A 13,279-nucleotide genomic window follows, 5' to 3' on the forward strand; every position below is an offset into this window, starting at 1 on the left:
TTTATCCTACGGTTCTGAACCGGATTATAATAAATACCGCTTTGATGTCATACAAGCAAGCCAAACACCTGTGAGTCCAAATTTCCATATCATAAAACTAATATATATTGTTAACTATGTTTGATGTAGCGGGTTGTTCTGAACAGAATGAGCCTATGCTTGTCTATTGTGAAAAAAACTTGCCACGGCACACGCACTTGAATGCACTCATGACTCCTTTCCCTGAATTGCATTGTGAAAGCCTTACACCTTAATATCGTATTTTATAATTTAGCTAGTCATGTTGGCAACGGGCTTACAAATGAATTACATCAGTAATTGTGCGATGGCGGGGATGCAGGGTTGTGTACCAAACAAGTGTGCTTGCTCCAGTTCCACAAAGGCACATCTAGGAGAGCTCAAAAAGCACCTTATATACCAGGTTTCCAACCATTTCATGAGGATGAATTACCTGAGGCATGAAAAAAGTCACGACTGGGCTGCTAAACATGCAATGCGTATCCACAAAAGGCCCCTATGGTTGAAACATCTCTGGTGGGAAAATGCGCAAATTATTTTATGCAGGTTTTAGAATATTTGCACGAAAATCTGTCACAAATTGGATGGAAATCTAGCTAATATTGAAGACTCTATAAATCATAAAACTGCATTGAGATTACTTAGGAACTGTGCACGTCGGAGGTGAATAGCCACTTGGAAACACCAGTTAGTCCACTCACTCAAACCCTTGTAATTTTGTGTCTCATGTTGCACTACCCCACATTAAGATAGTATCATGTTACTGAATGTATCCAGAGTATTTTCCAATTTTGTTATCAAATGCAGCAAAGAGTACAGTACATGTAAAATGCACAAAATCAACAGTGTGATGTTTGGATTCAGTCTTGTGTCAGGTGAACTGTTGTGGCCTCACCTTTGGTCTAATAAATGTTCCTATATTCTCCAAATTGTTGCCTTTCAATTGCTACCAAATAAAAATGTTATTTGTCACATTAGCCAAATACAAAAGGTGTAGACCTTACAAGCCCTTAACCAACAATGCAGTCAAGAAAATATTAACTAAATAAACTAAAATGTTTTAAAAAAGTAACAGTAACAAGGCTATGTACAGGGGGTACCAGTACCGAGTCAATGTGCAAGAGACAGGTTAGTGGAGGTAATATGTACATGTAGCTAGGGGTAAAGTGACAAACTTTTAATATTTCGCCTGTAAGAAACATTTCAAATGTATCCCGATCCACAGGTCAATTCCCACAAGTGTAAAGGATAAAAAAAATATTGTGTCCAAAATATAGAGGCAAACATACACACTAACATTTGTTTATTTGACATGTATAAAGAGTTTCCACAGTAACAGCAATCTTTACTAAAATATATTAGATTTTAATATATAAAATGCATGTTTAATACAGAGGAAAGAACAGAAAAGCAAGCATTTTAAGCTCCCAGAAGCAAAAGGGTTCAACATACTGTATATATCCTGTACAGACCCCTTGTGCCGTCACCCTCTCACATCATGTTCCATCCCTTTTCAGCCTGGGAAAGTAGCAAAAAAGTCCCTTTAAAAAGGTGAGACTTGTTCATTGTCAAGTACAGAGATTCCCTTTGTGTGCCAACATTTTTAACCAATGTCCTGTAACTACATAGCCAGTTTTACATACCCAGTGTGAGAGACATTCAGCATCTAGGGGGCACATAAGAGATGCAAAGAATAATTTGTGATGTGCAGATTAAGTCCCTATTGAGTGGATTTCCTATTGTATATAAAAATACATAATTGTACTTATGTCCATAGTTACTGATCGAGCGGTTCTTGGTCAAATCTAGAATCAAATGCAGTAACCTAAACAGCGTTGGGAGATCTTTCTCTTAACATCCTCACACCCTGGTCTTACTGATGATCATGCATGTAGTGATATGGAAAGGGGTGAGGACGAGACTACAGTCCCAATTACATATAGGGTCAAGCTAGGGAAGTAGCGGGAATGACACCCTGGAACTTATGCAGAGGCATCGAATAGGGACTGTGTGTAAAAATGTGCTTTTCCGCATGATCTGTGTGCCAATGTCTCCCTCCTTCCCCCACACAGCAACCAACATTGAAAAATAACCAAAAAAATACAGTGACGCACTCCAGAAAAAGGCTCCCAAACAATGTGCACCAAGAGGCTGTCCCAGATATGGCCTAATTCAATACTGTAATTTTATGATGTTAAAGTGATCCTGTCCATACTAATACAATTATATGCACAACAGTCTTAAAAGTAGCTATAAGTAAAAAGCTCAGACACAAAATTACATTGTTCCATTACAAACGATTTGCATAATTTCATAAAACATTTTCCCTTTCAGTTCTTGATACCATTATTGTCCACAAAAACAAAGAATACCGCATGGTGGCACATTGTGGTTTATCTATAAAAGAAGGATAGAGCGTCTCTTTCACAGGCAGAAAGCACCGAGAGATAAAACCAAGCTGAAGAAGGAGCATAAGTTCCAGTTTGGCAAAAGAAGTAGGCAGAGAGTTTGGGTTTGGCACAGAGGATTGTCTGGTTGGAAGCAGCTCAAAAGGACCCTGTGTTCACGTCATAAGATGGCTGTGTCTCAGATCAACCCAATCATCCACTATGAAGATGTCCTCCTCTAGCCTGTAGCTGTCGACATGAACTGCAATGACGAGAGAAAACACACATTTGAAACAATAATTTACCATTAATGGTGCAGCATAAGTGCATTTTTCAAATGTGGCATTATGTGAAAGTTTATTCATTAAGTACTACCCTAAACATGAACACAAATCCAGCAATTGTGTTCTCTTACCATATTTTTAGGCGGTAAGTTGGGTTTCTGAGCCAAGTCAGGTTTCCTCATGACACTAGGCTTGGAGGGTGCAACAGGGGCAGGCGAGGGGTCCAGGCCGTTGCCCTCTGAGAGGTCTGCTGTTGGAACACCTGCAATATCATAGTGCTTCTTCCTGAGCTCTCCCAGGCGCAGACGCTCATTACCCAGCTGATTCTCCAGCTCCAACACCTTCACCTACTCATACAGTAGAGGGTTACAATCAAACAGAAACACATGCATGCAGACAGGCTCAGACACACACACAGGGACTCACCTGTGACTCCATTTCCTCCATTTTTAGCTTGATGAGAGACATTCCAGAGAAGTCCATAGTATCTGCAGAAGAAAAAGAAAGGCAAACCAAACACAGCCATATGACTTATAAGGGCCTGAGGGAATTCACATCTTCTGTTTGGTCAGACACACACACACACACACACACTAACCCTTGTCCTCCAGGTGCTCCTGGCCTGTCTTTGTGGAGGCCACCACGTTGGCTGCCATCTCGTTCACATGGCGAGAAGCCTGCTGGAGAGCTGTCAGTTTCGTACTGTTGCGGTCTGCTTTTACCTAAACACAAGAGGAGAGAGGGAGGGGGAGAAATAGTGATAGGGGCAGAATTTGAATATATACAGTATCAGTCAAAAGTTGGTGTGTTCTAACTCATTCAAGGGTTTTTATTTTTACTATTTTCTACATTGTAGAATAATAGTGAACACGTCAAAACTATGAATACATATGGAATCATGTAACCAAAAAGGTGTTAAACAAAACAATATATATTTTATTATTTAGATTCTTTAAAGTAGCCACCCTTTGCCTTGATAGCTTTGCACATTCCTGGCATTCTCTCAACCAGCTTCGCATGTAATGCTTTTCCAACAGTCTTGAAGGAGTTCCCACATATGCTAAGCACTTGTTGGCTGCTTTTCCTTCCCTCTGCAGTCCAAATCATCCCAAACCATCTCAATTGGGTTGAGGTCAGGTGATTGTGGAGGCCAGGTCAAATAAACCTTACACAGCCTGGAGGTGTGTTTTGGGTCATTGTCCTGTTGAAAAACAAATGATAGTCCCACTAAGCACAAACCAGATGGGCTGGCATATCACTGCAGAATGCTGTGGTAGCCATGTTGGTTAAGTGTGCCTTGAATTCTAAATAAACCACTGAGTTCACCAGCAAAGCACCCCACACCACCTCCTCCATGCTTCACGGTGGGAACCACACATACTCTGCGTCTCACAAAGACACGTTGGTTGGAACCAAAAATATCTAATTTGGACTCACACCAAAGGACAGATTTCCACTGGTCTAATGTCCATTGCTTATGTTTCTTGGCCCAACCAAGTGTCTTATTATTATTGGTGTCCTTTAGTAGTGGTTTCTTTGCAGCAATTCGACCATGAAGGCCTGATTCACGCAGTCTCATCTGAACAGTTGATGTTGAGATGTGTCTGTTATTGAACTCGGAAGCATTTATTTGGGCTGCAATATGAGGTGCAGTTAACTCTAATGAACTTATCCTCTGCAGCAGAGGTAATTATGAGTTTTCCTTTCCTGTGGCGGTCCTCATGAGAGCCAGTTTCATCATAGCGCTTGATGGTTTTTGCGACTGCACTTGAAGAAACTTTCAAAGTTCTCGACCTTTCCGGATTGACTGACCTTCATGTCTTAAAGTAATGATGGACTATCATTTCTCTTTGCTTATTTGAGCTGTTCTTGCCATAATATGGACTTGGTCTTTTACCAAATAGGGCTATCTTCTGTATACCACCCCCACCTTGCCACAACACAGCTGATTGGCTCAAACACATTAGAAAGGAAAGAAATTTCACAAATTCACTTTTAACAAGGCACACCTGTTAATTAAAATGCATTCCAGGTGACTACCTCATTAAGCTGGTTGAGAGAATGCCAAGAGTGTGCAAAGCAAAGGGTGGCTACTGAAGATTACTACATTAACACTTATTTCGTTACTACATTATTCCATGTGATATTTCAAAACAGGAAACAAGCCTTAAACAAAATTAAAAACCCAATTTCAGTTTCAGCTTCCTCACAAGGCAATGCATATGAAATCTGAAGGACAGTTTGTCATCCAACCATATACCTAGGTATTTGTAGGATGACACTTCTTCAATGGATGTGCCTCCAGATGTGAAAATGCTAACCCTTTTCTAGCTGAGAGCGAGATCTGGTAAAAGTCATAATAAAATGTTTTGTGCATTCAAGACCATATAGGGATCTGCAGTGACTGAAAGGCAGTCGAACTCTTCAACCTCCTGAACCAGAGAAGGATCTTTTGAATAGATGACCGTGTCATCTGCATACGGATGCAACTTGTCTGGTTGCAGCCCATTTCCCATGTCATTAAAACAAATTAACACAGAAGCTAAAATGGAACCCTGAGGGAATATATGAGGGATAGAGGAAAATAAACAGAGATTGTTAAGGGGAAGGGGAGCACTGAGTTCCAACGTTTGTGTGAGTTTGTTTCTCACCTTGGAGGATGCGACCAGCTGTGCGGTGCTGGCAGCGATCTCGTGGGAGCAGACAATGAGCTCCTCATATTTGCCAGTGTGCAGCACCACCTTATCAGCAGACTCACTGTGGGAGAAACCAAGCAAACACCACATGTAAATGTAAATCCCAATCCTCTAACATGGGACATTTCTGTATCACTCACACAATAACCACACTAGGATAACAAGCTGAGACGACCCTCATGATAATGCACTTACACCATCTGTGTGGCTCCCCATCCCACAGCTTTGGAGGCAGAGAGGAGTCCCTCAGTCCAACGGGAGTTCCTGGCGTAGAATTCCTTAATAGTGGCTGCACCCTAGAGAACGAGAACATCAAGTCCAGCAGTGGTCAGGACGTTCATCTTTTAGCTAATGATATTTTACATTACATTTTCAACATTTAATGCTATATGTCAAGACTCACCCTTCCGCCCTCAACAATCTCCTTCTGTAGGTCAGTGGATGTCAGGACCAACAGGTGGATGGCCTGAGAGGAAAGGAGGGAATGCAATTTAAAAAATTGTTTTAAATACCGTAATTTTCGGACTATTAAGCGCACCTGAATAAGCCGCACCCACTGAATTAAAAAAATATATATTATTTTGAACATAAATAAGCCGCACATGTCTATAAGCCGCAGGTGCCTACCAGTACATTGAAACAAATGAACTTTACACAGGCTTTAACGAAACACGGCTTGTAACAAAAAATAAAAAATTAGCAGTAAGCTTTAGTTGTCTTTTTGCACTGAGTCAATTCCTCACGCTGCTGTTTCCAACGTCTTATCGACTCATGAAGACCAAGCTCCCGTGCAGCAGCTCTATTTCCTTTTCCAACAACCAGATCAAATCGCCTTCAACTTGAAAGCTGCATCATATGCATTTCTCCGTGTCTTTGCCATGATGAGGGTCACAAAATGACTACAGTAATCAGAATGATGGGAAGTTTGAGAGCACTTGATTTAATCTAAACAGTAAACCAAAAAGTTGTTTGACCGTAACCCGTTCGGCAATTTCACTGGTCTAATGAAAGCTTCATGCCACCAAAAAACTGAGCACGTCACAGAATGTGTTTTTTGGAGTAAAGCGGGAAAAATCCATATATTAGCCGTGTCATTGTTTAAGTCGCGAGGTTCAAAGCCTGGGAAAAAAGTTGCGGCTTATAGTCCGGAATTTACGGTATATAACACTGTGGCTTGTAGGCCTCGCAAGGTCTCGCACCCACTGTGAAATGTGGTGGAGGATTGGTGATGTTCTGTTGGTGCTTCAGCAAGGCTGGAATCGGGCAGATTTATCTTTGTGAAGGACGCATGAATCAAGCCACGAACAAGGTTGTCCTGGAAGAAAATTTGCTTCCTTCTGCTCTGACAATGTTCCCCAACTCTGAGGATTGTTTTTTCCAGCAGGACAATGCTCCATGCCACACAGCCAGGTCAATGAAGGTGTGGATTGAAGACCACCAGATCAAGACCCTGTCATGGCCAGCCCAATCTCCAGACCTCTAATGTGATCAAGAAGATGGATGGTCACAAGCCATCAAACAAAGCCAAGCTGCTTGAATTTTTGCGCCAGGCAGGAGTGGCATAAAGTCATCCCACATCAATGTGAAAGACTGGTGGAGAGCATGCCAAGACGCATGAAAGCTGTGATTGGAATAACCCTGATTTTCACCAAATATTGATGTCTGAACTCTTCGTAAGTTAAAACAGTATTGTGTTTTAAAATTTTATATGAACATATTTTCTTTGCATTATTAGAGGTCTGACAACACTGCATATGTTGTTATTTGTCCAGTTGTCATTTTCTGCAAATAAATGCTCTAAATGACAATATTTTTATTCGGAATTTAGGAGAAATGCTGTCAGTAGTTTATAGAATAAAACATTTAATTTTACCCAAACACATGCCTATAAATAGTAAAACTAGAGAAACTGATCATTTTGCAGTGGTCTCTTAATTTTCCCCAGAGCTGTATATATATATATATATTTTTTAAATGCAGCATTATTAGGATGCCGATCAGACCTTTGTTTCAATTGACTTACAAAGTAATCTTACCTTCATCAGGTCTGTGCAGCTGTAGAGGATTCTATAAAACAAGGAGTAATATCATGGTGAGTGAAAGGGGATGAATGCATGAACAGTGCAAGTAACACAAAGAGTACTGACCTCTCATTGACCTCGAGTTTGACCCCTGAGGTGTCCATTCGGGCCTGGTTCATCATTTCCTTTAGACACAGAAAGACTGCAAATGAGAGATGTCTAGATACAGAATGACTTACCCACGTTGTAAAACATAGATTTGAGCTTTATGTGGCATTCCTCGCTACAGTACAGTGCTCTAGAGTCTATATGGTTGTGATCCTCACATCGATTCTGCGCACTGCCTTCTCAATGGCTGCTGATGTGGCTGCCATCTCCTTGTCCACCAGATCTCCCAGCTCATCCTGTCGCACATCCATGCCTTTAGGTCGCAGCTCCTAAACATTGGAAGAGGAGATGAGATTAAGAAGTAGGAAAAGAAGAGCGGGAGAAATAGAGAAGAATGCCCAGTAGCCCCTCACCTCCCCCAGCCTCAGGATCTTTTCAACCACTATGCGAATGGAGGCCGGGTCTGCCCTCTGAAGGGAGGCCTTGGACTTGAGATCCTTCAGGAACTGCAGACTCTGAGTGGCACAGCCCCTGCAATTCTCTGTCAGACCTGCAGAGTGCAAAAGTGCAAGATACACTCTGTGACACTAATCACATACCAAATGGATTATCTCATCCAGTAAAATCCCAGTAAGATACAATAAGATGCCTGTTTCAAACAATAATTTATTCTATTTGAAGAGAAGAATGTTCTTACGGTCGGAGTGGTCAGTGGGAGCCAAGTGTGCTGTGGCACTGCCGTTGATGATGGTGTCAGCAGCCAGGTGGGAGAAGTTGGTCAGGGCCCTCAGTAGCCCACCAGCATCTAGAGAACAGAAACACGAACAGAGAGAGAAGGTATCACTGCCAATTCCAACACAGCCCAGCTCTGTCACTTATGACTATCACTGTGGTTGCTCAAAGACTACTAATTACAGTATATCAAAAACACGAAGTACCAAGTAATGAGCAACTCACCTCCCATGTTCGTCAGGTAGACGGAGTGACCCTTTTTCACTTTGTCAATGGAGCCCAAAGTGGCCTCTGCCCGACTGACCAGGTAATCTGTGGTGGTGGAGAGACAAAGGAAGCGTTTGAAATGCAATATTGTTCTAGATCCAAAAATAATGAATGGAATGATGAGTAGATATACCGAATGAATAGACATAAACTGAGATAACCTAATGGATCTCTCACTTTCTATTCTAAGTGATATGAACACCACTACTAGCTAAGGATCCCTAAGCACCCTCTCTGTGAGCATGTTCACTTATTTTAACCTGGGGAGCTGGTGCAGCGGATATGCAGGGGGTCGTCCAGCTTGGCCACAGCGTCCTGAATGATGCACTCAGCCTCAGAGACCGTTCCCTGCAGCAGGGAGAACTGCTCCTCCAGCAGCTTCTGCTGCAACTGCACCTCACGTCTTGACTGCAAAGATGCAACAAGACACAGTCAGACCCACAGGCACAGGGAAAAATAGATGGCACATACATACTAATGGTTTCTTATATTGTGCACAGACAGCCAAATAGTTCATTGATTCAAGAAAATCTTTCACTTTGCACTGCACAGTGAGTAATGAGGGACTTGACCAGCGGTGTAGCTTTTACATGTATATTTTCTCTTCTGCCATCAGCAAATTATATAGACAAGACAAAGCAGCGGACTGAACTAGTCACTGCTCCGTGCTGTGTTGTCCTGACTCACCTTCTCCTGCAGCTTGTCCTGCAGCTCTCCCAGCTCCCTGGTGCTCCGCTCTCTCTCCTGCTGCAGAGAAGACTGCTGCAGCTGTGCGGCCTGGCTCAGGGACGACAGCTCGGCCTCCTTCTCACTCGCAGAGCGCATCAGGCGCTCTTTCTCCGCCTGCAGCGCCAACATAGAGCTGGTCAGCTGTTCCCCCACCTGGGAGAGAGGGAGTGATGGGAGGAGAGAGAGAGGGAGTGGGGAGAGAAGAGATGGAAAGAGGGAGATTGCATAACAATAGGTGCATTAACTGTTGTGAGGACAAGCCTTTCTGATGTTTGTGAGACTCATATGTTGTCAGAGTGCAGCTTCCTATGGGCTTTTCAGCCAATTATGATTTTCATGACAGGAAAGTGCAGCAATTATTTTGCATGAGGGTGAATCAGATGAGTCACGTGCCATTACATAAGCGAGGGAATCCACTTTCTTTATTCAATATTTACTGCATCATCAGCATACATACCTTCTCAGTGCGCTGCAGAGTGCCTTTGACATGTTCTACCTCTGCCCGCTTTTCCTCAAAATCCCTTTTAAGCTTCTTCATCTCAAACTTCTGCTCCTCAAGCTGCAACAAGAAGAAAAAATATTCAGTCATTTTAATAAATGGCTAATACAGTACTGAAACATAACATTAACGGTACTAGGTCACCATTGTCAATACTCAGAATAAAGTAACCTTCATGTCAGCGTCCAGTTTGATGCGATCCACCTGGAAAGCCAGCTGCTGCTTGGTCCTCTCCACCTCCTCCTGGGTCTGCTGTGTTGCAGACAGAATCCTCACTGTGTCTGCACTCTGCCAGCACAATGTCACATGCACACTTTGTTAAACATTCTATTAACATTAAAGAGAAAAATAATGCTCAGGTGAGTCTACAGGTGGATGGTAGTCACTTTTGCACCCAATGAACCAAACAGAAAACCACAGAATGACAGAAGTAAATGAGGTTCTGTACCTTCCTGAGCAGTTCAGCATGGCTGGACACCAGCTCAGTGTGCTTCTCCTTTAGCTTGGTGTAGCGTTGCTCTGTGGCCTGGGCTCTCGCTGGACAGTACAGAAGGGGTCAGAGACGAGAGATGTCAGAATGTGTTCTAAATAAAGTGTGACTGAACATGTATGCCAGACTTAGTGAGTGGCCTCTTACTCTCCGCCTCTCCGAAGGTGGCCTGCACGATCTCGTGTTCAGCGTTGCGACGCCGCGTGGCCTCTAGCTCCATGCGCAGCTGTTCATTCTCCACCAGGGCGCGCTGTTTATGCACCCGCTGCTCTTCCAGCTCTGCCTCAAGGCTGTTAATCTGGGACTTGAGCTGTGTGATGTAGCGCTGGGCCTGCAGGTGGGAGGAGGCAGGCAGGCAGTCAGTCAGTCACCATAGTAAACCTCCTTTGGATAGATTATCAAGTACCACCATGGCATGGCACTAGTGGATGAGAGCCTCAGACAGGAGAAACATGAGTGTTGAGTGAAACAAAAAAAAACTGAAATGTATCAATGTTGGGTTAGGATGGATTGATTCAATAGTGACAGCATCATAGCTAACTACTGTAACACAAAAATATACAAATGCTGAGTAGTTTAACAGGCCACATAAGGAGCCAGCCATTTGCAGACACCAGGGTAAACAGTACATCTCTCCCCCCAAGGCACTGGTCTTCTCTGAACACAGAAAGACGCCATTTCCCATTCTGAGACTAGTTGCCACATTCCACATGTCAAGATCAGTCTTTGCCTCCACCCAACACATTCCCTAAATTCCTTTCCCATTTACACAAACGACTGTCCACCAGTCACAACTTTGTTATACATAATTAACATATAAATATACTGAAGAAAAATATAAAATACAACAATTTAAGATTTTACTGAGTTACAGTTCATCAGTCAATTTAAATAAATAAATGAGGCCCTAATCTATGGATTTCAAATAACTGGGAATACAGATATGCATCTGTTGGTCACAGATACCTTAAAAATATTATTTTTTTAAAGTAGGGGCATGAATCAGAAAACCAGTCAGTATCGGGTGTGACCACCATCTGCCTCAAGCAGCGCGACACATCTCCTTCGCATAGAGTTGACTAGGCTGTCGATTGTGGCCCGTGGAATGTTGTCCCACTCCTCTTAAATGTCTGTGCGCATTTGCTGGATATTGGCGAGAACTGGAACACGCCGTTGTACACATTGATCCAGATCATCCCAAACATGCTCAATGGGTGACATGTCTGGTGAGTATGCAGGCCATGGAAGAATGGGGAAATTTCAGCTTCCAAGAACTGTGTACAGATCCTTGCGACATGGGGCCGTGCATTATCATGCTGAAACATGAGGTGATGGCGGCGGATGAATGGAATGACAATAGGCCTCAAAATCTCACCACAGTATCTCTGTGCATTCAAATTGCCATCTAAAAAATGCAAATTGTGTTCGTTGTCCGTAACTTATGCCTGCTCATACCATAGCGCACCGTGGTGGTGGGGTTTGTTAACAACTTTGACATCAGTAAACCGCAGGCAGACACACACACACACACACACAACCCCATACGCGCTGTCTGCCATCTGCCCAGTAAAGTTGAAATTTGGATTAATCCTCGAAGAGCACATTTTCGGTTGTGCAAACCCACAGTGTAACCAGCTGCCTGGGTGGCTGGTCTCAGACGATCCCACAGGTAAAGAAGCCAGATGTGGAGGACCTGAGATGACATGGTTACACGTGGTCTGCGGTTGTGAGGCCGGTTGGACGTACTGCCAAATTCTCTAAAACAACGTTGGACGCGGCCTATGGTATCGAAATGAACATTCAATTCTCTGGCAACAGCCCTAGTGGATATTCCTGCAGTCAGCATGCCAAATTTCACACTCTCTCAAATCTTGAGACATCTATGGTATTGTGTGTCAAAACTAAACATTTTAGAGTGGCCTTTTATTGTCCCCAGCACAAGGTGCACCTGTGTAATGATCATGCTGTTTAATCAGTTTCTTGATATCCCACACCTGTCAGGTAGATGGATTATCTTGGCAAAGGAGAAATACTAACAGGGACGTAAACAAATTTGTGCACAACATTTGATAGTATTAACCTTTTGGTGCATATGGAACATTTCTGGGATATTTTATTTCAGCTCAAGAAACATGGGAACACCACTTTATATGTTGCGTTTATATTTTTGTTCAGTGTAGTATTATTACAAAGAGGAACAATAGATATCTGTGGTCACACGCACATCCTTAAAAATGCATAGGTGCTGAGCTAAAGACTGAATATGCTCCCAATTTACCACCTTTATTGACAATGTTTCAATCAAACATGGAACTTCATCAGGTATAAAGAGCAACAAGTAATTTATTATTGCAACCAATTATGATAAGCATTTAAATCAACAAATGTATAAAATCTATAAAATCTGTCTAAAGGAGTTAAAACACATGTCTACTTACCTCTCCTTTGACCCTTTCCAGATCTGCCCTCAATAGCTCCAAGTCCTGCTGGAGGTTCTCAATCTGGAAATCCCTGTAGACCAGAAGACATTCACTAACCATTAGCATACATAAGCACTGGCACACAAGAAAATATTCAAACATACACTACCAGTCAAAAAGTTGACACCTACTCATTCAAGGGTTTTTATTTTTACTATTTTCTACATTGTAGAATAATAGTGAAGACATCAAAACTATGAAATAATACATATGGACTCATGTAGTAACCAAAAAAGCATTAATCAAAATATTTTAGATTCTTCAAAGTAGCCACCCTTTGCCTTGATGACAGCTTTGCACACTCCTGGAATTCTCTCAACCAGCTTCACCTGGAATGCTATTCCAACAGTCTTGAAGGAGTTCCCACATATGCTGAGCACTTGTTGGCTGCTTTTCCTTCACTCTGTTGTCCAATTCATCACAAACCATCTCAATTGAGTTGGGTTTGGGTGATTGTGGAAGCCAGGTCATCTGATGCACCAGTCCATCACTCTCCTTCTTAGTCAAATAGCCCATACACAGCCTGGAGGTGTGTTGGGCCATGGTCCTTTTGAAACACAAATGATAT

At 42.5% G+C, this 13,279-nt stretch overlaps 1 protein-coding gene across 3 annotated transcripts in view; it reads right to left on the bottom strand.

Annotated features, from left to right (window-relative positions):
• Positions 1-1,180: 1,180 nt before the first annotated feature.
• LOC115164475 (huntingtin-interacting protein 1-related protein) overlaps positions 1,181-13,279 on the bottom strand; it is a 34,943-nt gene continuing 22,844 nt past the window's right edge. For all 3 annotated transcript variants that reach the window (XM_029717005.1, XM_029717004.1, XM_029717006.1), the window contains exons 13-32: positions 12,670-12,742; positions 10,379-10,562; positions 10,190-10,278; positions 9,913-10,029; positions 9,700-9,801; positions 9,201-9,395; positions 8,774-8,921; positions 8,472-8,558; positions 8,212-8,319; positions 7,928-8,064; positions 7,733-7,843; positions 7,533-7,591; positions 7,422-7,452; positions 5,789-5,851; positions 5,581-5,681; positions 5,341-5,446; positions 3,288-3,411; positions 3,116-3,177; positions 2,821-3,036; positions 1,181-2,667 (exon numbers count right to left, since the gene is read on the bottom strand). In XM_029717005.1, the coding sequence (XP_029572865.1) occupies positions 2,644-2,667; positions 2,821-3,036; positions 3,116-3,177; positions 3,288-3,411; positions 5,341-5,446; positions 5,581-5,681; positions 5,789-5,851; positions 7,422-7,452; positions 7,533-7,591; positions 7,733-7,843; positions 7,928-8,064; positions 8,212-8,319; positions 8,472-8,558; positions 8,774-8,921; positions 9,201-9,395; positions 9,700-9,801; positions 9,913-10,029; positions 10,190-10,278; positions 10,379-10,562; positions 12,670-12,742 (2,137 nt within the window). In that variant the 3' untranslated portion in view covers positions 1,181-2,643. The remainder of the gene's footprint in view (positions 2,668-2,820; positions 3,037-3,115; positions 3,178-3,287; positions 3,412-5,340; positions 5,447-5,580; positions 5,682-5,788; positions 5,852-7,421; positions 7,453-7,532; positions 7,592-7,732; positions 7,844-7,927; positions 8,065-8,211; positions 8,320-8,471; positions 8,559-8,773; positions 8,922-9,200; positions 9,396-9,699; positions 9,802-9,912; positions 10,030-10,189; positions 10,279-10,378; positions 10,563-12,669; positions 12,743-13,279) is intronic.

Source organism: Salmo trutta, chromosome 27, assembly GCF_901001165.1.
Source record: "Salmo trutta chromosome 27, fSalTru1.1, whole genome shotgun sequence".
Classification (NCBI taxonomy): Eukaryota; Metazoa; Chordata; class Actinopteri; order Salmoniformes; family Salmonidae; genus Salmo; species Salmo trutta.